This window comes from Myodes glareolus, chromosome 16, assembly GCF_982192425.1.
Source record: "Myodes glareolus chromosome 16, mMyoGla1.1, whole genome shotgun sequence".
Classification (NCBI taxonomy): Eukaryota; Metazoa; Chordata; class Mammalia; order Rodentia; family Cricetidae; genus Myodes; species Myodes glareolus.
In genome coordinates, this window is record NC_142041.1 from 56,061,529 (window position 1) to 56,087,175 (window position 25,647).

At 36.8% G+C, this 25,647-nt stretch overlaps 1 protein-coding gene across 2 annotated transcripts in view; it reads right to left on the bottom strand.

Moving 5' to 3' along the window:
* The window catches only part of Mybl1 (MYB proto-oncogene like 1), a 38,576-nt gene extending 15,189 nt beyond the window's left edge, over positions 1 to 23,387 (bottom strand). Inside the window, exons 1-8 of one of the 2 annotated variants that reach the window (XM_048420107.3) lie at positions 23,132 to 23,387; positions 14,878 to 14,983; positions 14,303 to 14,374; positions 12,115 to 12,207; positions 9,095 to 9,315; positions 7,338 to 7,512; positions 5,137 to 5,208; positions 3,750 to 3,854 (exon numbers count right to left, since the gene is read on the bottom strand). In XM_048420107.3, coding sequence (XP_048276064.1) covers positions 3,750 to 3,854; positions 5,137 to 5,208; positions 7,338 to 7,512; positions 9,095 to 9,315; positions 12,115 to 12,207; positions 14,303 to 14,374; positions 14,878 to 14,983; positions 23,132 to 23,151 — 864 coding nt within the window. In that variant the 5' untranslated portion in view covers positions 23,152 to 23,387. The remainder of the gene's footprint in view (positions 1 to 3,749; positions 3,855 to 5,136; positions 5,209 to 7,337; positions 7,513 to 9,094; positions 9,316 to 12,114; positions 12,208 to 14,302; positions 14,375 to 14,877; positions 14,984 to 23,131) is intronic. The other variant, XM_048420105.3, reaches the window with a different exon arrangement.
* Between the last annotated feature and the right edge of the window lie 2,260 nt (positions 23,388 to 25,647).

A 25,647-nucleotide genomic window follows, 5' to 3' on the forward strand; every position in this document is an offset into this window, starting at 1 on the left:
AACAACTATTAATCTCAAAATATTTTACATAAGTATGAATTTTGGTATACTGATACAAATTTAAAGTTAATTTTATTATACTTATGCATCTTCTGACTCTTGTTTGGGGTATTGTGTTTATACAGCTCATTTAAAGATATAATGTTTAATTAAGAAATATAGTCATCTATAATAGTCAAACTCATAGTCATGCTAGTATGTTTTCAAGGTCATACAAAGATATATTCAGATGAACAGATGGTCTTAAAACACTTCTAAGACCTACAGAATATGCCATTTAATACGTTTACTAACCTAAGGCTTTTCATGACAGTGAGACATGTCTGCAGTCTACCTCAAAAAAGGACAATGGGCATCAAAGAACCTCCATATGGAGTTTCCTTTCTTTATGGCAAAAGCTAGCTATTTGGGCAAAGAAACTGCCCTTGTCTCAATTGCTGACAGTATCCTGTCAAAACTGAACCAAGAGGACACAAAAAAAGTGACTGCCAAACTTTGCCAATACATGGCATGACAGTCCTTCAAAATTCCTTGCTTCCCAAAAGCGTCTGTCAGATATACTAGGCCTGTAGGCCAAAGTTGGATGCCCCAATGTACAGAAGACCTTTGGATGACTGTCCAGACAGATGTCCCTGTTGTTAGACAACATGACACCTTTCTGGGGTCTTTGATGGCGCTAAGGACTAAATAATCAGACTTAAAGTTTTCCTTGTTATGATAAAAAGGTACATAAATTAGGTATGAAACTTTAGACCTACAAAGATTAATAACAGACTATTTTCTCTAAATTTGTCAAATACAAAAGAACTGGATATTGTAACTAAAATTCTTACTTGATAACTGTTTTTGTTGTTTATCATTTTACTATGTTAAAGTAAAAACCTTTTTTATTTAGATAAAAAGGAGGAATGTTGTGGAATAATCTTTCTGTATACTGTGAAAATGGGTTGCTTTCATTGTTAATACAAAGCTGATTGGCTCAGAGGCAGGCAGAACTTTCTGAGCAGAGAGAATGCTGGGAAGAAGGGCAGAGTCTGAGGAGTCTCGAGTCAGATGCAGAAGAAGCAATATGGGAAGTTCATAGATGAGCTAAACCAGCCTCAGGGCAGCACATAGATTAATAGAATTGGTTTAATTTAAGTTGTAAGAGCTGGCTGGAGGAGACAAGCCTAAGCTATTGGTTGAGCATTTATATTTACTAATAAGTGTCTGAGCACTTATTTATTATTTGGGAGCAACTGCTGGAACACAGAGAAACTGTGGTTCAGTTCACAGCAGCCACATGTGGGCTCAGACCATCTATACCTCCATTTCCAGAGGATCTCACACTCATTTCTGACCTCTACAATTTACTCAGCTGAGTGGAGCATAATGGAATTCAGTAAAATAGTAGTCACTATAATCACACGATTGTTAAAAAAAAAACAGATGTGTATGAAGTCTTATGAAGTGTATGAAGTTTTAAAAAGAAGTCAGTAATTTTCTCCCTTTTAATATAAAATGTGAATTACTTTATCTAATATATTTTTCTTATTAAATGAGACAGTATGCTGCATCCTGAGCTAAGGTACTGTTATTAGTTTAAAAATATTTATTCTTTGATAACATCATACATGTATATAACATATCTTGATCATTTCCTCCTACTGTTCCCTTCTCAATCCCCCCACATCCCTCCCTCCATGCCTCCAACATAATATTTTTTTAAAAAAACCAAAAATTAGGCCAGGTGGTGGTGGCACAAGCCTTTAATCCCAACACTCGGGAAGCAGAGGTAGGCAGATCTCTGAGTTTGAGGTCAGCCTGGTCTACACAACTCATGCCAGCACAGCTGAGGCTGTTACACAGAGAAACCTGTCTGGGGGTGGGGGGAGGTTGGACTGGAGTGACAGCTCGGCAGTTAAGAGTACTGGCTGCTCTTCCAAAGGACCTGAGTTTGATTCTTAGCACCCACATGGCAGGTCAAAACCATTTGTAACCCCAGTTCTAGGGGATCTGACACCTTATTCTGGCCTCCTCAGGCCTCATATATGTGGTACATAGATATACAGACATGCAAAACGCCCATAAACAAAAAAAAATAAAATGGAAAAATTAAAATTTTTAAACCTAAAAGTACTTGAAATTTTTCATAATTGTTTTGTTTAGCTTTAGTTTTGAAGCACTGGGGACAAAGTCCAAGGCCTCAAACATAGGACAAGGTTCCTACCACTGTGCTATATCTCATTCCAAAAATTTTTAGAATGGCTTAAACGTGACATAGTCATCTACAAATAAGGACTTTCTCTATATAACTATTTGTCTCTTCTTTAGCAAAACTAAAATTAACACTAGTCTTCCTATTTACTGATAGTTTATAGTTTCAAAACAAAAACTGCCTTCCCTACAGTAAAAACCTCACCCATAATAATTAACATTTTATTTTAATTTCTCCTTAAATAATGTAAGACAATATCATTTGTTTCATGACACTAATTGAACATGTCAATTTATTCTATCAGGGTGATGCTGAGTTCCCAGTAACTTTGCCCTCTCATTCAGTCTGAAATCATGGAGAGGAAAAGCAACTTTCTTCAGTGCTGAGACTGAACCCAAGATCTGATGCATATCAGGGAAATGCTCTACCACTGAGCTGTATGCCCAGTTTAAGAAAACTCTTCTCAAAATATAAAAAATACTCCAGATATCACTTTAAATGTCCAAAATTCTCACCTAAGTATAAATGTACATCTTTTTTTTCTCTAATCCATCTAGCATTGCCTGTTTAATTCTACTAGAATTTATATCACTTAATTTAATACTCCTGCTTATTCTGATGAACCAAATTAAAGACAACCATATCAACCTTTTTTTTGTGAAAGAGTTAGAGACTATAAAATCTAAATGTTCCCTGCTGATGTTGTTATAATTAAGTTGTTTTTCGAGACAGGTTTCTCTGTGTACCTCTGGCTGTCCTCTGGAACTCACTCTGTAGACCAATCTGGCCTCAACTCACTGAGCTCGGCCTGTCTCTGCCTCCTGAGTGCTGGGATTAAACTATGTGCCACTGCCACCAGCTTGTTATTATCACTCTTTCCAATTTATTGAATTCATACCCTAAATAGACTAAAATAGAATTTTTTCAAAGAAAATAAAAGTAATTTTAGAGCTTTTAAATCTTTCTATCTATTGCATTTCTCATCTTATATGCTTTTTCAATTTAACACATCATTACATGGAATTTCAAGTCTTTAAAATCTTAATATAAAACAGAAAAAAATACAAATCAAAGATTTTATTTTAAGTCTTTAACAATTATTATTTAAGAAACTTTTTTTTTGAGTATCCTGATACAGAACACTGTAAAACAGGCTGGAAGAGATGCAAATCATAATCATGCAACCTCAAAATTACAAATTAAAATGAGAAAAAAAGTGTTCATATTAAAATGTAAAGTCACCTATATTTTTGGTTGTGAGTCTACCCTTTAACAGCTGTCCAGGCGGTGGTGGCACATGCCTTTAATACCAGCACTTGGGAGGCAGAGGCACGTGGATCTCAGTGAGTTCAGAGCTAGCCTGGTCTACAAATGTGAGTTCCAGGTCAGCCAGGACTGTTACTCAGACTTTCTTAAAAAACAATAAACAAACAAACAAATAACTAAATAAATGTGAAGTCACATTGAAAACACTCAACAACTAAGAAAAAGCATAGAAGAATTTATATGAAGGACTAAAAATCAAATACAAGCATATAAATTCATTTCTTACAGATGGAAGCCTCTTTCTTCTAACTTCATTCTCAGCTGACATAAGAAGCAACTCAAGTTCCTTTATTTTTTTTTCCTTATCAGGATCTTCATCAACAAAGGGTTGCTAAAATAAGTTAAATAAAAGAGAAAAACAGGAACCATCACAATTGCTTTAAAATAATGCTTTCCTTTTTATTTTCTTCTATGTAACCTATAATAAAGCTTAATGCTACTAAATCCAAATGTTACTAACGTTTTCATGCTACTAAATCAATGTATCACAATATCTCTGGAATCTAAAAAGGTACTTGGCAAATATTTTCAACTTTGTAAAAAATATTGGAGAAACTTAAGTGTACAAAAAAAGACATTACTTCATGCATGGTAGTATACACCTGCGATTCCCCAACTCTAGAAACAGAAAGAATGGAGAGTTTCAGGTTTAAAGCTAACACGCCCTACATGGTAACACCCTATGTCTCCAGCAACACCTAAAACCGAGCATGGTGGCCAACACTAGACAGGAGCAGATGTGAGGACTTCCAATTCAAGGGCGTTCTTGAGTACTTGTCAAGTTCAAGGCCAGTTTGGGCTATGTGAGACTCCACAAAAACAAATGAACAACAGCAAAAAACTAAACTAACTAAAAAGCATATTACATTAATTACGTATCAAAAATGTACATTTGGAACATTTTAGGTAATTACCTTGTAATATATTTTATGCCTTCAGCAACTGTTTGAAAGATTTAAGCTACAAGACTGAACAAATTACCACACTGGTGCTGCTAATCACCTCATACTTTTATGGTTTTATATTTTTCCAATCCATTTATACATTTTCCTTTAGTTTTATAATACTCAAATTAAAAAACAAAACAAAAATCCAACAATGTTCTTTATCCTAGTTTAATAGATAAGGAAATGAGTACTAAACTTCTATAACTATGTCAAAAGCTTTTTTTTCTTTTTTCTTTTTTAAGTGAGGGATGGGCACAGAATCTTTTCTCAAACTCACATCTTCCTGCCCCTCACTTCCCAAGTGCTGGGGTCACAGGTCTGCACATATCACTAGGCTTCCTCTATTTTTGTTTTCATTTGTTTGATCTTTGTTGTTTTCACTTTTTGCGACAGGTTTTATTCTGTAGCCCTGACTGATCTGACACTTGCTACATAGCTCTGCTTGTCTTGAGCTGTGGCAATCTTCCTGCCTCATCTTAAAAACCGGGATTACAAACCATTAGTGTACTATTGTTAAATAAACTTCCATGAAGTTATGTAATTTACTCTATAGACTATTAAAGTGATCATTTTCCAAAAAAAACAAAAACAAAAAAAAACGGGATTACAGGTAAGCAATGGATGATAACTCTCTTCCTTTGTATTTCTGCTACAAATAAAACTTACCTGTATAAAGGCAGATGTCTGAACATGTTCAACACAATTGCCATCAGGTGATACATACTGATAACCAGGGATCTAAAGAATAAGTAAAGCATTGCTATTATAGGTTATACAATTTTTTAAAAATCTTATGCCAAGACAGCCTGTGATAAAATGTCAACATTAAGAAATAGAACACTAAGCAGGGAGGTACATGTCTTTAATGCCAGCACTCAGGAGGCAGAGGCAGACAGATTTATGTAAGATCTCAGGGCTTGATGGTGAGATTATGTCTCAAAACAAACAAACCCAAAAAAATAAACTAACAAAAATTTGGAAATTGGATATTGTCTAATAACTTTGAAAACTCAAAACAATAGTTTTTACTTACTTAATAAGTATACTTAATAATACTTAATAATACTTAATAATTATTTTGCCTATACCTAGAGTATACCGATAAGTAAGTGTAGGAAAAAATATATATTTTAGATTTGTGTTTTTTGTCTTTTGGTTTTGTGAGACAGGGTTTTGTTATTTAGCCCAAACAGCTTGGACTTAACTATGTACCTGATGCTAGTCTCAAACTTCTGATCCTCCTGCCTCAGCCTCCCCAGAACTGAAATTACAGGTGTCTATCACCACACCTAGCTTCTAAGCCTAGTTGTATCAGCCAATCAGTTCATTACCAACATTACCTCCCTACCACATATTTTTAAAAGTCAGCTTTTGAGGGTTGACTACAGGAGATAATAAATCATGTTCCTACTATCACCACCTAATGTCAATCTCTAAATTTAAAAAAAAATTGTATAATTGTATTAGAATTCGGTGAGCACTAGTAAAATATATGAGATGTTTATAAAAATCTGGTAATCAAATACAAATAAATATAATCTGTATATATTCTATAAGGATCTACCTAAATCATTATCAAATGCAAAATCATTGTTCTAATCTAGAACTTAACTTTGACAATACTCAATTAGAATCATGTATTACTCAACTTGGTAACTCAAATAAATTAGAAATTTATTTTTCTCAAACTTTCCAATGAAAATATGCCACAGTATTTTAAACCAATGTATTTTTCTTTATGTCACACTTCTCAAGAAAAAATAGAATTATCTTCTTAATAGTTTAAATTTTAAATGTATAATGCTTTCTAAATTATTAAATGGGAAACAATTCTTAAAATACTAAAAAACTCCTTATAGTTCCAACACATTTTGGTTGAGATTGTCAAACACTTCCTTAGCAACAACTAATTTATAAAATTATCTTTCTGTAAGTCAAAAAACTTTGGTAATTTTTCTAAGACAGAAGCAAAACCTTATAGTTTATGCTACTGAAATCTAGGACTCTGAAGAAAGTATGTTAAAAAAAACAAAACATTAAAATCCTTAATGTCAGGTTTCAGTATAATTTCCTATTTGTAAATGAAGATGTCACTACGTTAAGTGGTTCTTTTAAAAGTACGTCTAACAAAACTTAGTGATGCTCATAAAAAGTAAAATGAAATAAAACCCGAGGCTCAGGAAGCAGACTTTTTAACACTATGCCCCGTTTTATCTTTCGTTAGGTGCTACTTAGTCCTGACAGTCTTAATATTTTATGTGAACAGAACTAAGAATTGCTCATCACAAACACGTAAGACACAGACAGCCAGGAAAAAATAAAGCCAGTCTTATGAAGACTCCTAAACAAATTTCTTACAGGTGGGTAAATGCATGCTATCAGGGACAAGACAGAGCTCATCAGTTTGAACTTAAGTAACCTCTAGAGAACCTGAAAGAAGGCTGAAATCACCCAAGTAAAGAGTAAAGTGAACAAGATTAAGATCAACTATTTACTGTTCCCCAAAGGAATGTTTAAATGATGTGAGTTGGGCAATATTACAATTACACAGAACAATGTTTGAGGAGAAACTACAGTAGATGTGAAAGCACATCTTCATGTCCACTGGACCATAACTACAAAGAACTAAAGAGTACTGCTATATGCTACATTTCTTAATGTGAAAATCACATATAAAAGGAAATTTTAAATGAAATTTATACTAAATATTTGTCAAACTTATGGCTTACTTTTTCAGTTGGAAATTTAAAGGTCTATCTATGTCACTGCCCGATACAAATTTTACTTGTTCTAAAATACCAAGAACCTTTCCCATATAGCAACTAAAGAAACTGTTTTTAAATAATAAAGATATTAAAAATATGTGCCTGAACAGGTATGTAAAACTGATTCTGGGTTTGCAAATGGTCCATAGTCGCACAAGGTTTGTGTTGAAGTTTTGATGACGATCGCTCTGATTTTATTCCATCCTGTAAGTAGCCCTCCTGCTCCACTTTTCTTCGCATAGTAGAATTCCAATGATTTTTGATAGAATTATCAGTCCTAAGAAATGAAAGTATATCATTTTAAAAGGGAATCCAAAAATTTCAGCACTGTCTAGCATACACAAAATCCATAAAACACACTTTTACAACTGTTGAAATAAGTATTTAGAAGGTCCCTGCTGTCACAGAGCTTAAATTCTTACTGAAAGCATGGCATCAGAGAAGACAAAGAAATAAATAGGAAAATTATCATTGCAGTGTGGATAACTAAAATAGGATGAGAAGTGAGTAAGTGGGGTAATTTTGATTAGGGGCACAGGAAAGACCTCTGGTGAGATGACAGTGAAGCTGAGATCTTTAAGTCGAGACTGAACTAGCAGTACAAGAACAGAAAAACATCCTGCACGAGGCCATCAGCCTGCAGCTTCAGCACTTGGGAGGCTGAGGTAGCAGGATGGGACCTCAAGACTAGCTGAGACAACACAGTAAGAACTTGCTCAAATAAAAACAGAAAAAAAAGCCTTCTGGGTAAAAGGCATACTAAGTACAAAAGCCTCACACCAGGAAATGAAAAGAGAAAAACAAAACAAAACTAAGGGGTAAAGTGCTTCTCTAGCAGCCTATCATAAATGAGGTCCTGGGTACAATCCTCAATTCCATTAATAAAAAAAAAAGGAAAGAAAAATACAAATTACAGATTGCAAGAATTCTTTACCATTTCTTAGAATATTGTATTTATAGAACTTATGAATTTATGGCTCATCAGCTCTCTTTTACTCCAAGGTTCTTTTTATAAAGCTGAGCATAGCACTGCTTGTAGTGTGAATCCCGCCCTGCATAAGACAGACACTGGAACCTACGCTGCTAAAGCCCCAAGGCAGGGCCTAAACAAAAAAAATGGTCCATAAAACACTGAATGTATCAGAAGTTCACAGGCCAGGGTTAGGAACTTGGATGAAAGAAACAAAGACATTGATGTTCCCGTTCGCATAATTCCAAAGTATACAAAGATTATGAAGAAATGCATATGAAGCATATTGGTTACTATAAAGTGCTACACAGAGATTACAGCTATAAAGCATGAGGACGTGTAGTCTGAGTACGATATGAAGCTGCCTAGGGTAGCTGGCGACTGCCAGAAAGTATGTGAGCAGTGGAATGAAGAGTGCACTTAGCGCTGCCCTTGAGGAAAATGCTCTACTTCAGTTACATGGGCTGAAGTTCACCACAATTAAGAACTGGATTTCCTTAACATACTTTCACAATAAGTTTCTTCAATCAGTGTATTTGCAATCCCCAATCTGGTGCACAGTACCTAATGTGAAATCGATCTCTAATTTAGATTTCACTTCACCAACTTGTACAAAGGCTCTGCCTGAATGGCAATAATACAAAAATAGGACTTGTGGAGTAGATGTTGTTTACATAACTTAAAGGTCTGAACATTTTATTGCACAAACTAATCATATTCCTTACCACAGAATTTATTACAAAGAGTCCCAAATGAATGTTTCTATTATACAGTCTAAATTTGAATTATAAATAAAGGAAAGGGGGTTCTTGCAAATATACTCAACAGTAAGGTAGTAAAAACCACGCTGAGGCACAGAAAAACAATGTACATTCGTTTATATAAGCACCTTCCAGGAAGTAATTTAGCAATTTCTGCCCAACGGTTTCCCAGCCGCTTATGTGCTTCATATATGATCCTGTCTTCTTCTTCTGTCCAAGATGATTTCTTCACTTCAGGATTCAAGTGATTATGCCATCTTTCTCTGCACTGCTTGCCTATTCTTCCTTTCAAATGTTTTGCAATTAAAGACCACCTTTTTGGCCCATATTTCTGGACTAATTCAATAACCTAAGAAGCAAAAACAAAGGTTGAAAAACCATTACCACGAGAGAATTTCAAACTGTAACTCAAGCATGTCAAGGCAGGGATAGTCACAGAACATTTGCTGAGTGTGCACAAAGGCCTGGGTCTGATCTAAGCACCTCAGCAACAACAACAAAATGAAAAAACTCCAAATTAAGAATTCTATTTAACATAAATACATTAAATTTCAGCTATAAATAAAATTCACAAACAGTAAATTTATTACCAGCTAATCCTTCAGCATACAGCAAGATCAAAAATCAATTCCCAAAAAACCAAAAATTTCATAAGTTAAACCATTTTCATACAAAATTAATTCAAAATAACTACAAAATTTTGAGATTTGTCTTTTCTACTCTTATGTCTTCAAAAAAAAAACAAGAGAAAATAAGCTTCAACTAAAAGTCAAATAAGTTCACTAGGAAGCAGAAAAGATCTACAATTACTGACTTTTCATTTCTTCCTTATCAAACTGAAAAAATAGAGTTTGCACATTTTCTCCTACACTTTAAATTTGTTTTTAATTTACCTAAAATTAGAGTAACAGTTTATCTTCTCAGCCTGACCTACTTCACTGCTATTTTGACCCACTGTCAAATATCACATCATAACCATTCTATATTGATGGATAATTTAACACATATATATTCATGATTTGTTTCTACTTGTCATATTTTGAAAATAAGGTTTAAAGATTAAACGTGCAGTTTTGGTTATTGTTTTTGTGGTTGTTTTCATGATATTAGGTATGTTTAACAAGTACTCTATCACTGAATTATATTCCCAGCCCTTTTCTTACTTTCTATTTTGAGACAGAGTCTCATTAAGTTGCCCAGGCAGGCCTTAAACTTGCAATGCCCTATCTAGACCTACTGAGTAACTAGAATTATAGCCAATGCCACTAGGTCTAGCTATTAAATGTCTTTGAAGATCCCACACTGTATTCTACATAACTTTATTTATTATTATTTGCATGTTTATGATTCACAAGAATGAGTACAGGCATATACAAACCATACAAAGGACAACTTTCAGGAGGCAGTTCTCTCCTCCCACTTTGAATTCAGGGATTGAACAGAGGCTGTCAAGCTTGCACAGCAAACCACAAGTTTTTACCAGTCAAGCCATCTCACCAGCCCCAGATCACACATTTCAAAACTTATCCTTGGTCATTAAGAAAAATCAGCCAGTCCTGAGACTAATGAAGTAACTTTCTGTTTGTTTTCCTTTATGGGCACTAATAATTCTCTAATTCCCCAAGTACACTAGTAATAAGCAAGCTTTAAGGAGTTTGAATTAAAGAGAATTCCTAGTGGAAGGCAGATGTTTCTATTCTAATCCTGGGTTCATTTACAGTCAAGAGGAAAAATTAAGAATGATTTCCTTACATATTAAGTTACTAAATGTGAAAAGAAAATTAAAATCCATTGTTAATGCTAATTAAATTTTGACAGGAAACTATGCCTTAAATGTTGCTAAATCAAACTTTTTTTAAATGAAAATCCTTAAGATTTGTACATTTTATTAATGTCTGAGGAATATTTTTTGAGCACATACTATTTATTTCTAGACCTATTCATAGTGACAGTATTTCTTTTTTGCTTCAGTTCAGTTGTTTTTTAAGTCACTTTTTTATTGATTTTATTGAGCTATACATTTTTCTCCACTCTTCTCCCTTCCTCCCCCTCCCCTTCGACCCTTTCCCATGATCCCCATGCTCCCAGTTTACCCAGGAGATGTTGTCTTTTTCTCTTTCCTATGTATTCATGTATTTCTCTCTTAGGGGACCCTCTTTGTTGTATAGGCCGTCTGGGGTTGTGGACTGAAGGTTGGGCTAAACCAAACTTTAAATAAAGCATTATTCCTTTAATAAATAAAGCCCTCAAAAAAGACTGTATTTATTACATGTGGTTTCACTCATTTTTGCCTGGGGAGGGTTATATTTCAAGACATTCAACATTCAATCCTTATATACAGCACAGCCTCCAAAGAACAGTACCAAGTAACTTAAAGTATGAACTGGAAAGATAGTTCAGTTATTAAAATGCTTTCCTTGCAGTCATGAAGACCTGAGTTCCATCCCCAGAAATACATTAAAAAAAAAATCTGAGCATAGTGGCATACACTTGCAATCTCAGCAATAGGGTGGCAGAAAGGCAGGCCCATGATGCTCACAGGCCCACCAACCTATTCCTACTTGTCAAGTTTAAGGTCAGAGAGACCCTACTTCATAAAAAATGCTGGATGACACTGTCTTGAGGAACACCACCACCCAAGGTAGTCCTTGGGCCTCTACATGTATGTACATACATAATCATACTTTATGTGTTATAATAAGTTAATAAGAAAATAAATCTAGCTGGGCAGTGGTGGTGCAAATTTTTAATGCCAGCACTCAGGAGGCAGAGCCTGGTCTACAGAGTGAGTTCCAGAACAGCCAGGGCTACACAGAGAAACCCTGTCTTGAAAAATAAACAATAAGTAAAAATAAATCTAATAAATAATAAATAATCTACTGAATATATTCTACATACACAGTGAGCACAAAGAATATGAACATGGGCAAGTGAATGGCTCAATAGCACTTGTCATTAAGCCTGATGACCTGAGTTTGACCACTGAGACCCAAATGCTGGGTAGGAGAGAACTAGCTCCCACAAATTATTCTTTTACCTTCACATATGAGCTGTGGCATGAGCACGCATGCACATACATGTGCCCAAACACATACACAAAAATAAACACTTAAATTTTTTTTTCAGAACATGAACATGAACATGTTACCCTCTGATCTTCTTCTTTAGTCCAAGGACCCTTTATCAATTCTGGATTTAAAACCTTCTGCCATCGATGTTGGCATTGAAAATCAGAACGATTCTGGAAGAATTTGGACATTTTTATTATTGAATAAATGTCTCCCAGGAAGCAAATTAGCCCAAATTTAAGTATACCCATATGAACAAAATATGAATCAATATTATATTCAACATCAAACTTTTACATTTATTTATTTTATTATTTTATGTAATATTTATTTTACATGCCTAAAATCCCAATTCTGTATCTTTAATTAATCACAGGTTTAGATTGCAAATTAAAAATACATTTGAAATTAAAGTATGTACCTCTATACTATCCTTTATAACATAGTAAGACATATTCCATAAAAAGTTAATTCAGCTGTGCAGTGGTGATGCACGCCTTTAATCCCAGCACTCAGAGACAGGTAGAACTCTGTGAGTTCGAGGCCAGCCCGGTCTACAGAGCGAGTTCCAGGACAGGCTTCAAAGCTACAAAGAAACCCTGCCTCAAAAATCCAAAAAATAAAATTAATCCAGGGTTGAGGAATAAATGACAGGAGGCAGAAAACTTTATGAAGTGGACATATGACTTTAGATATAGCAAGTCAAACTCATACAGTGTAACAGTTTAAAAGAAAACAACCCTAAAGGTATTACTAGACTCTATATGGAATTAAAAGTATATTTGTAAATGAAGTCCCTTCAAATTATCAATCAACATTAAACATTAAACATTCTTATAGAAGATATACATTATACTTCAGCTCAGTAGGTTAAAGGTTGACACTTTAGAGAGAAAATGAACTGGAGATACAGCTCTGGGGTATATGCTCCACTAGCATGCACAAGGTCCCAAGTTCCCAAGTTCAGTCCCAGTACCAAACACACACACACACACACACAGAGAGAGAGAGAGAGAGAGAGAGAGAGAGAGAGAGAGAGAGAGAGAGAGAGAGAGAAACAAAAACATATAAGGGATATATAAAAATAGCTTCTCAGTTAATGCCTTTTCCTGCCAGACTTCATTAACTTACTTAAACTGAGCTTCTTCATTTATGGCTTTCGTCTATCAATGCTGATCCATATTAAGGATACTACTTTTTTCAAAATGACTTTCAGATAACTTTGTATCAATTCTATGTTAAATCCAGCATACATAACTTCAAATTTAGCTTGCTTTTATTGAACACCTTCTTATATGTCTAATTCTCACAGTACTACAGAAGCAAGTGAATACATTTTCAGCTAACTCCACAATCTATTTTCTTCCCCCATTATTTGATCTCAGCTTTCAGGTTACACTGAAAGATACTATGATAATACGGAAAAAAACACCATCGTTTTTTTCAGTAACATTGTTTCTGAAACCAAAGTAATCAACACTGAAATTTAAAATACAGGTAATCTAACTACTCACAATGCTCTAAGAAACAAATGAATACGTGCAAAACTACTTTCATATTTTATAAAATTACATTCTTAACACATATAACAGTTTAGGATGTATATTAGTGGTAAAGTGCTTGCCTAAATGTACAAGGCCCTAGGTTCAATTTTCAAAATACATAAAAAATAAAATTAAATTAAAAAATTATCACAAATATCTGTGAAGTCCTACCCAAACCTAATGCCACTTCTGAAATTTTTTTAGTAATCTTTTTAGGCCCCTGGATAAATGCTGTACAGACTGAGTATCCTTTATTCAAAATTCTTGAGACTTGAACTATTTCAGATTTCAGGATTTTTTAAAATGTGAAACATTTACATATATAATGATGTATCTTGGGAGATAGGTCAGAAGTTGATAGATAAAACTTATTTATGCTTAATATCTACCTTATACACATAATCTAATAATTTTACACATATTAAGTACACCTAGCATTTTTACTGTGACATGTGACATTAAGTCAAGTGTAAAACCTTCTACTTTGGCTCTATGTCAGTACCCAAGAAAGCTGTGAATTTTGAAGCACTTCAGATTTCAGATTTGAGGTATTCAACCTGTTCTAGAAAATTACTTTCTAAGTCATTAGCAAACAACTACAAACAACACCAGAAAAAAATTAACCAGATGTTTTAATACAAATATATTTCTGAAAAAAGAATATGTAAACTAATACCTTAGGTAAGACCTGCTATTACAGAAATACACTTCACATCTCACTTACTTGAAGATGACTTGCGATTAGAGTCCAGTCATCAGTTCCATGTTGTTCAACCAACTTCTTTAACTTGTCATCCTATTAAGAGAGGCATAAAAATTAAAAATTTTTTCCCACCCCTGGCATATAGATGGTATTCTCACTCTCTCAAGTCATGTCTGGTACTCATTTTGAGAAGAATTAAAGTCATTATCACACAAATTCCTCCATTTACTATACTGTTTGAGTAAATCCGAAAGAACCAACTGTTTGTGTTATTGGTTTGTTGTTTTTTTTTTTTTTTGCTTTTGTTGTTGTTTTGTTTGTTTTTTGAGACAGGCTTTCTCTCTCTATTAACTCTGGCTGTCCTGGAACTCACTCTGTAGACCAGGCTGGCCTTGAACTCAGAGATCTCCTGCATCCGCCTCCCCTGGGATTAAAAGTTGTACCACCACTGCCTCGCAATGTCATAATTTAAAAAAAAAAAAAAGTACAAGTGAGTTGATAATTTGTTCTCACATTGTTTTTATTATAATGTTGTTCATAACTATAATAGTATTAATTGATAAATACGAGTCTAGTAAATTTTGCCAGGTAACTACCTCATCTCTTGTCCATTTGACTCTGTTCCAGAGCTTTTTCAGTCCTTTTTGCTGAGGTACTTCATAATCATGATCAGCATACTGAAGGTCGTCATCCTCATCCTCACTACAAAAGAACATAATATATAAGCTCAAAATTTTTATTTAAATTATTTAATTCAATCTCTAAGTCTATATATGCAGGTGTGACTAAAGAAGCTACTCAGAATAAACAATTATAGTCTCAAGATTAAACAAAGTTTAGAAAATTAAGTCCTAACGGAGAAGATGGGAACAATAGAGGATACTGGAATATATGTAGCACGAAAGCAAGAGAACAACTATGTGAGGAAAAGAAGGAGAGCTTTGAGGACGGTGAGCAAAGGTAAATCAGCAAGCTAAGGTTCAGTGAGAGACACTATCGCAAAAAATACATCGGAGCATATTGAGGAAAACACCCAAGATTGTGTTCTGGCCTCTACAAGCACATGTACATGTGTGCATGTGTACACACACAGACATAAACACACATACAGAGAGAGAATAAAATTAAAAATAATAGTTGAGGACATGAGATGACCCAAGAAAACTGACATAAGTGAAAAAATCAGCGCTTGGGTTGATATGGAGTGAAATAAGGAAAAGGGAATTTTCAAGAATGAACCCCTAAAGGAGGCAAGGCTCTATGATAATCTGAGTAGATGGTACTGAGTAGTCAGAGGAATGAGAAGTAGTGAGCATCTGAAAATGACACTCACTAGCATTTATTTTAAACTTTTCAAGTATCAAAGATTATAGCAGTCTATTAAATTTCCCTCTAAAAATGTCATATCAGGGGCTGCAGAGATCCTTTAGGGGTTAAGCATACTTGCAGATCCTAAAAGGGCCTGGATTTGGTTCCTAGAACCCACAACCACCTATTCTAGGGGACCCAACACCCTTTTCTGGTCTCCCCAGGCACCAAGAATACACATAATGCTTGTGTGCACGTACACACAAACACACAGGCAAACACTCATATACACACACACACAAAATATTCTTTTTAAGAAATCTTGCTAAGCATGATGGTACATGTCTTTAATCCCAGCACTCTGGAGGCAGAAGCAGATGGAAGCCTCTGTTTGAGGCTGGCCTGGTTTAAACAGGGAGTTCCAGAGCAAGTGTAGCTACATAGTGAGATCCTGTCTAAAGAGAATTTAAATAAATCATTGAAAGAAAACAAACTTCGCAACTAACTATAAGAGAGGAGTATTATCAGTATTGCCATGCTCAGAGGTTTAAAAAGAACAAATAAACAAAACAAAACGAAACAAAAAAACTTGGACTTAGAAAAGTAACATCTTCCCAAAGTCTCACCAAATAAGGCACAGTTGAGTTCTACAGTTTACTATCCAACCACTTTAGTTATATAACACACTGGGAAAATGAGGAAAGCATAGTAAGAAACTGGAAGTTAAAAAGGCAAACCTCAAGTGCCTTCAGAAATGAGAACAAGGTTCAAGTTACAAGTTTACAATCCTAAACATACTAACTTCTCAGGACTGTAAGATGACTATCATATCACTTACCTTTAAGAAAAGATGGTTCAGTATTATATACATTGATCATCTAATGGTATTTAAAATTATTTTTTCTTACTAAATTTAACTCCTAAAAATTCATTCTGATTTCAAATATCAAGTAGGAAGATTTCAGTATATTTAATGCAATATATAAATGACTTTTAATATCTAAATATAGTATACAAATTCGATCTTACAAAAATTAAAAGTCAAGCTCTAGATTTTATGCACATATAACACACCCTTTGTAGGAACCCCCAATTTCCTCTCATTTGTCAAATCCATTTGACCAGAAATTTTCATATTGGGGCAGACAAAATATCAAACTCCTCTAGTCTGTTAGTTGTGATGCCTCTATTGCAACAATAATCTGCTAATCCCTAATATTGTTGTGGAACTATGCCTCAAATCAATATACAGGTTTAGTTAAAAAAAATACCTACTACTAGCAGCCAAGAGCCAAGATCTACTATCAGAAATATCATGGGATTAACCAGGAGCACACAATAACATGAAAATGCTTCAAGGTCCAAGGATTTCAAGTTTCTAAGTAAGCTCCTTAGCTGGACCACGCTCCGTACCGTAGTTTACAGAGTATCTGCTCTTTCTTATCTTAATGCTAATCACATTTGCCAACCTTCCCAACCAAACTGTAAGCTCAACAGTGTAAAGACCAAGGTTAGTTACCATGTTCACCTCCCAAACCAAGCACAACACCGCCATTCAAATATTTGTAAGATCAATGAATGATTTCCTTAGTATTCCTCCTCCTCGAACTGCTTTATACTACAAAATTTGCAGTATTCCATTTCAGTCCATCTAAAACGTCTGCCTTCCTCAATACCAGTATGATCTCAAAGTATATACAAGAAGGGAGAGGGCTCTACATCAGTGGTTCTCAACATGAGGGTCATGCGTGACCCCTTTGGAGTAACATATCAGATATTTACAACAGTAGCAATATTATAGTTATGAAATAGCACCAAATAATTTTGTGGTTGGGGTATTAAAGGGTTGCAGCATTAGGAAGGTTGAGAACCACTGCTCTAGGAAGAGGGGGAAGACATTCTTTTTGTTCAAATCCAAATGTACCTCTGACTGGTAGAATTTTAAGAAGTAGAACCTGCTAAAACAAACTTTTAAAGGAAATTCAGCACACAAGGGGTTGACTGAGAGTATCTAAATCTAGCCTAACCTTTCTTGGAAATGCCTTAACAACATTACCACTTCCTGACACCCCAAAAAACTGTCAGGCATGCTTCTCATAAGTTCTCTTCGTCCTCATTCCTCTCTGGTCTTAAGAGCTTCCATCACAACATATTCAAAACTATTTTTTAACTAGGCTATCTCTATGCCAAAATAAATTTTAATTTAGAAATGTGCCTGTATAGATCTTTAATGATCACAAAAATACCTATATCACATCTTATCTGTACAAAATCCACCTGAAGGTTCTTATCAAAATATTTTAGGGATATGAGTTACAAAAGTATTACTTTGGTCAAAAACACTAGTCACCAAGGAGTAATTTTTCTAAAACCTTGTTCACTTTGAAACTCTGTTGTTTGTTTTTACCTGCACACTCTGTGAGAAATTTCTATTTCTTCACAAGGTTGTATTCTGTTTTACACTTAACATGGTCATCAGTTTCAGACAATGAGCTATATAGTCTACTCAGCATTCAGGAAGCTGGGCTGAGTGGGTGAGGGTAAAGACAAGGGAACATTAAAGTAGGATTCTTAGAATCATCTCTACCACTGGGACTTTCCTAGCATTTGACTAAGCCACCTCCTAATTTTAGCATAAACTTTTGGTACATAGGCTTCTTTTGTTGATTTTGTTTTCAGAGATAAATGTTAAACCCAGAGCCTTCATCTATGCTAAACAAGCATCATACCATGAAGCAACATCCCCAGCCCCAAATTATTTCTATGTACATTTGATTGTTGAAAGCATAATATAATTTCTAGTAATGTAGCAAAGAAGCCTAGAAATGTATCAATTTCACTAACTGTAACAAAAAAATGCCTAACTCTGCTTATAATTTCTCTTTTTACTAAGAGAAAGGGGGAGTGACGGAGCCAGCAAGATGATTCAGAGACAGTTGTGTGGGCCTGACAACCTAAGCTTGATCTCCAAGACCTACATGGTGGAAGAAGAGACTTCCACATGGTGGAAGGGTTCCTGAGGACTATTCTGACTGCAGCACAAGCAGACCCACACATGCATACATACAAACATATACATACACAAGATAAAAAGTAATTTTAAAGGAAAAGAATTAATCTTCATATGTAACCTTATCAAAGTTCCACTTTCACCATTAACAATGAAAAGATGCTACAACAGCAGTAATTAGAAACTATAGACAGAGCTAATCATTTTTCAACATTTTACAGCATTTGGGGGCATTTTCATACTGCAGAAATCAGTGTTAGTGATATGTAATGATTCAGTAAAATTGAGCTTTCTACTATGTAGTTAAATAAAATGAATTATTTCTACTATAGCATGATTAACCTAGAAGACAAAAGAAGTAGATAAAATATTATACTAGTTATAAACCAAAAAGCTCACCAATCTAAGATTGTGTTTTCCACAATCACTGTTACTGTTCTTATTTAAGTCAAGAAAAATTCTTTTTATAAAGTGTTTAATACTTAGCTGGTATTTTCTTTTTGGTTTTGAGACATCTGACTATCTCAAGGTAGCCTTGAATTCACTTTGTAATCTAGGCTGGCCTTGAACTAATGACTCTCCTTCCTGGCTCCCAAGAGCTAATATTATAGATATGCTATGCACTGCCACAACTGACTAGAAACTGTTTTATGGTTAAATAAAGTGATAAAGATGATTATGAAACAGCAAAAAGAAGCATAAAAATATCTGTAACATGTTAGGCTAGGAAAATGGTTAAAGGTAATTTTACACTGGGGTATAAGCTAATAGGATACAAGAGTCATGACTTTACTTGTGAATCAACACAAAAAAATTACACTTGGTTTTTAAGATAAAATGTTTGGGAGAAGTACAGAATAACATAATCTAATAGATATGAGTTAAACAAAGGAAAAATATAATTTATTTTTACTGAAAAAATAATTAGAGAAATTAAAGAATTTGTAGTAGTAAAACTGCTTCAACTTGATCACATTCTTAATTCAAATTTCCTCAGATCTCAAATAGTTGTCACAAGGCTGGTCATAATGGCTCATATCCTGTAATGGCTCATATCTGTAATTTCAATACTTGGGATGCTGAGTCTGGAAGATTTTCATGAATTCAAGTCTAGCCCAGGTTACATAGTGAGATGGTAAATTTGAGGCTACCTAGTACTACATAGAGAGACCCTGTCTCAAAAAACATCTTTATTATACTTTTTGAGGTCGGGGCAACTGTATATTTAATTATTTTCAGTTCAGCTGCACTCAAATTATGAGACTTTACCAAGCTGATTTAATAAAGTGAAATCAGGCCACCCAGTGGTAAATATGATGTACTGCATGCATGATGACGGGCTTCCATCTCTAGACTGCAAACTAGTATTAGAATAAGACAAAGTTTGACTTCAGATAATCTGGACATTAATATTACAAACACTGAAATACATACTGAAAAGAGTTCTATATAACTACCAATAAACGAAGACAATGGACAACATTTATAATTCATTTAGAGAAGTATATTTTTAAACAAAAAAGAATGGTAACAAAAGTTCTCAAAATAACATACACATTAAGGCTCTATAAGCTACCTTACAGACTAAAAAGTCCAAATACCTTATATTAACAAATAAAAACTGAAATGAATTATATCTGTTTTCCCAAAACACTGCTAATTAAAGACAAAGCTAACTAAAAAAAAATCCTTTCTCAGAGTTTTACATACATTCACTTCCACTCGTTTCTGTAAACAACAGTGAAGTTGCTACATACATACATACATACATACATACACACACACACAAATGCATGCATACTACTAAGGAAAAAAACTTTCTGTGTAGAATCTAGTTTTCATCTTATCATTTTAATTTAATCATTGGTCATCTTCAGTATAAATATCTTAACCTATACCTAATAAGTAGGTTTTGCAGCATCAGAATTACTGTAAGTGTAACTATTTTTTAAGTGTAATTATTTTTAAGGGTTTAATTAGCTTTTAAAAACTAAACTGGGACAGTAAAGATGGCGCAACAAGTGTTTGCTGTCAAGCCTGTCAACCTGAGTGTGGTCCCCAGGACACACATAGTTCACAAGGAGTGAACTAATTCCAGATAACTGCCCTTTCACCTTGCACACCTTGGCAGGTATGTATGCATGCATGCATGCGTGCATACACATGAAAAGAAAAGATAAAAATTTTAAGTACTAAAATAAAACTATACTTATTTTACATAAATGCTTAAAAATCAAATGCATGTTTTTAACAGATATCCCAATAAAAGAATTATCTCTAAATTACATCATTAAAACTGCCACTGGGTTCTAAAACTATTTTAAGCCACAAACTACATGACCTTTTCCTATATGCAAATCTCAGTGACAGACTCTGCAGCTATTAAAAAATAAAAAGAACCAATATCTTTCAGTTATTTCATATTTAGGGTAAACACTTTCTGCTCTTAGCTGGCCTTATTTTTCAGATCACATAGAAAGAGTCTACTATAAGAATTTATGCCTCTATCCTTATAAAATTTTCCATTCACATTAATAAAAGTTTGTATTCTGGAGATCCCAAAGTACTGAATGACCCTGTTTCTATTATAAATTGAACTCATCTATACTAAGATTCTTAGTCAAGAGAAGAGGGCCCAATGAATAATATTCACCCTCAAATATTTCACATTCTATTAGCCTCTAATACAATAAATTTAACAGCCCACGGGACTCATTGAAGAAAACCCAAAGAAGCACACCAGTGATGGTGATTTCTCACCACATCCTCTATCCATATCCCCTGAGAAGCAGAGTTTCACTGCAACACAATTACTCCAGACATAACTCTTTACCATTCTATAGTGTTTCAATTAAACTTCAATTAACTGGCAAGAAATAAGAGCCAACAGTATAATTAATGTTTAGAGGTCAAACTCCCAGTACTGGTAATAAAATCATTTACAAGAAGTAATTGCTAAATCATTTCTCCTTAGCCTACCATTAGGAAGCAAGATCAACTGTGACATGAAAACACAAAAAAATCTGAGAAGAATGTGACATTCATACATCAGTATTTAACAGTAACTTTTAACTAAATGAGGATGACAGAATTAGCCAAGATACTGTTTCATGTAAGATTAACAATGATTCTAAGTAGATAATGGCACACAGCAGGTATATACAAGGTTCTCTTATTGACTTGATACATTCACTTTTCACTTTACATCATTTAAAAACAGACTTCAAAATTCAAAAAGCCTAAAGCATTACCCAGCAATCTTAATTATTTTTAAATCCGCATGTTTTCTGAAGATGGGAATGTTCTGTCCTTGAAGTTGTAGACCAGCAGTTCTTACCTGCATGCTCCTGCTTCTAGCCGCCAAAAGATAAGTGGCACCATCCGTAGACATTGTTGGTTGCTCAGACTGGGGGGAAAAGGGCTACTGTCTTCTATTGAGTAAAAATGCTGCTAAAACTTTAAACTATCTAAGCCAGAAACATAACAGTGGCAAGGCCTGTGGGTGTATGCACATCTGTTCCACTGCAATGACCAACCTATTCTGCAGCTAATACATAGAAGGCAATTATGTCTTAAATAAACTTAAGTTGATATCTGCAGAACTATCTTACACACGGCAGATGCTTAACAAATGAATAAAGCAAAGTATTTTGTGTGTAGCTATTTTAAATCTAACTCTGTAGTAACTCCCAGTACTAAATCTCAACTCAGGAAATACAGCCCTAAGATTTTGAGGCTATGGATCTAGATAAATGGAGATATTTGGAAATTCTGCCAAATCTTCTTCAGGTTTCCTTAATACTGAAAATCGAGACACTAGATTTTTGTCATCTGATTATTCCACACGATTTAGGAGTAGCTATTACAATGGTATAAAAGGCTCATGAAGACATTCTAGCACATCTTTCATCAACAACAAGAAAATTGTGTCCTACTTGTTACAACCCAGATATGGTCAGAAACAAACATGAACACTCGGAATACAAAGTAACTTCAACCCATTGTTTCACGGTCAAGTTTAACCGATGGTAACAACGTAAAAATCTCCTCAGAGGCTACAGAGAGAGAAAGCTCAGAACAGCAGTGTGGAGATGACATATTTAGCAGGTCCCCTTCTCAAGAGGATGTCCCAGAATGCTGCCCACCCAGGTTTGTCACGGAGATGCTGCTGTGATTGGCACGGTAAGCCAGTTTCAAGTCTCCCAGGCAAACACGACCACTTCTGGGGTGGCGTAACCCCTGAATGTGCACAAACTTACCTGGCAAGAAACCTCTCCTGTAAGTGGCTGCGAGGTGTGGGAGAACCCGGGCAAAAGAGCAACCTGAGCATGTGTTAGGGTCCCACACACACAGTGGCCCTGACTCTCCTGTCGTGATGGATGTGCTCCGGCCAGCGCGGCCGAAGTGGGTGTGGGGCAGCGGAAAGGAACATGTCCAGGCCTGAGAGGGCCTGAGTGGGGACCAGCGGGAAGGGACAGAGAGCCGGAGCCCAGACAGGGCCGCTAGGCCCAGGCCGAGGGAATGTCACCCACCTGCGCGACCTCTTCGCCATCCTTCAAGTACCGCATAGGCGCGGGCTGGGCGGGGACGCGGGTCAGCCTCCTCCAGCCTCCGGCGAATGCTCCCTCTCCGAGACCCTCCCGCCGCTTCCCCCGCTCCTTCCCTCAGGTGGCCGGCAGAGGAAGGCCGGCCCGGTCAGGTCGGGGACAGAGGGGCGGACCAAAGACCCGCTGCTCCTAGCCGCGGCCCGGCCCGGCCAGGGATGCCTTCACCATGTCAGGAGGCGTGCTCCCGCCCTCCGCCCGCCCCTCCCGCCGCCTCCGCCTCCGCCTCGGCGCTGCCGGCCCGGCGCGGCTCCGTCACGGGCGCCGACCCCCGCCCTCTCCCCGCAGCGAGCAGCTCTGCAGCACTCGCAGCCTCCTGCAGGGTTTTGTCCGCACCGCCGAATCTCGCGCCTAGCCTCCCTCAAGAGCCGCCGTTTGAATCTGCGCACGCGGCCCCGAACCTCATTGGCTGGAGCGGCTGCGCGAGGGGGGGGCGGAGGCGGGGGGCGGGGCGGGGAGCGCGCGCGCGGCGGAGGGCGGGGCCGGCGGCGCTGGAAGCCGGGACTGGAACTCGCGGGAGTCGGGGAGCGAGCGCCGCGGAGCCCGAGGGAGGCGCGAGGCCAGGTTCGCGGCCCGGGCAGCTGACAGGACCCGGAACGCTGTCTGGGCCGCACGGTGGTCGGGGCGCCCCGCGCGGAGGTTGCCGGGAAGGCGAGTTTCTGCACTGCGGGGTGTGAGCCGGAAGCCGCCCCGGGACCGATCCCGCCACCGCCACCTCCGGAGCGGTGCGGAGCGTACCCCCGGGGCGGAGACGCCCGGGGTCCTTGGCGGCGGAGGACTTCGCGGGCAGTCGTTCGCGCGCCGTGAGCCTCGCCACTTAGGGGGCGCGGTCTTCCACTTAACCTTCTAGCCAGAAAATTTGCGCGGCCGTTATTTTTTAAGCGTGTGTGAACTAGTTTTGCTCAGAAATGAAGAAAGTGCCCGAGACCCTGTGATAGCATCACTTGTTTCTCCCCCAAAATAAATAAAAGTGCGACAAAGGGGAAGACGTTGTGTTCTGGAGATTGGCGTGGAATGGGAAATGGTCGATGCTCAAGAAGCTTAGCCACCTATTCCATCTGCAAAGGGGACGGGATGCTACGCGCGGTGGAGGGGCGGAGGAGCCCCAGCCTGGGAACTGCCCCGGAAAGCTGCAGTAACCTGGGAATCTTGCATAAGGAAGGGAGCTTCTTGCGGTTTCAACTTCTCTAGCAATTAGGAATAACACGGCTAAAGAGGCATGCAAGGAGATTATTAACTACAGTAACGATTGGACACGGTGAAGAGCCCAAATTTGCAAGGCACCATGCTCTACTGCATAGAGTGCTGACCCACAGGTTAATATTGTAACAAACTGACATTTTTGCTATTTTGAAACTGTACGCATCGTCTTTTGCAAATCAGAGGTACAGGTGCAAATACAAATCAAGATGAGCTTTCAGTTCGATGGCATCAGGTAGATACACTGGCTTAAAAAAAAACTTCCTTTTTCTCAAGGTATAGATTCTGGGAAGGAAACGCACTTTTAAAATATTATTTTTATCTTCTGGGTAACTTAGTAAGGTCTAAAGAGAGAGATTTATTTAGAAATTAATATTTTTTGAGGTAAGCGGTGTTATGTAAATACCCCAGGTTGACCTCAAACTCACCGAGAAGCCCAGGCTCCTTCATGATTTTCCTATCTCGGCTTCTTCCGGGCTAAATTGTGGAGCTCCTTAGTCTTCCAATGTTATTGGGAATCAGTGCCTTCTTATTTACTCTTGGGTCATACATTATTCCATTTATATTCTAACAGGAAGCAAAACTGCTGTGTTCAGTTTTGTACAGACTACCTTTGTAGAACTTGGAGGCAAGTGTTTTCAGATTTTGAAGTAAATTTTTTCCCTTCGTTTTATATAGGGAAAAGTTCTCAAAAAGATAGTATTACCTTTGCATGCTATTATAAAGTCTATTTTCAAGAGATCTAAAAAGATGCGAAATCATTTAAATCTTATAAAACCAGATGAAGTATGAAATTAAAATAGTTCACAGCCATTTGTATACACTAGCTCAAACGTATCAAACGAATTTGAGGACTTTCTTTAAAAGTAAACATTTAGAGTTGGGGAAATGGTTCAGTGGGTAAAGCACTTGCCATGCTCATGTGAAGACCCGAGATCAAAACTCCAGAACTTACGTAAATCAGGATCAGGGAGCATGTGTATAGAAGAATGGAAGTATGACCCTGCCCAACGCCTGCCCTTGAGGCGCCAGGCAGTTGACATTGTCATTGTGAGCAACTAAATGTATGGTGGGGTTCTAGGGGAGAGAAAGGGGGGGCGGGGCTGGGCCTGAGCTACAAGGGCCATGTCTGGGGCCGTGGCCCAGAGGCAGGTATGAGGCAGCTATGATCTGTGTTGATTGATGTCCATGGCTCATCATACTGAAGGTTGTGAGGCTCCTCAGAGATGGCCCCACCCCTCACT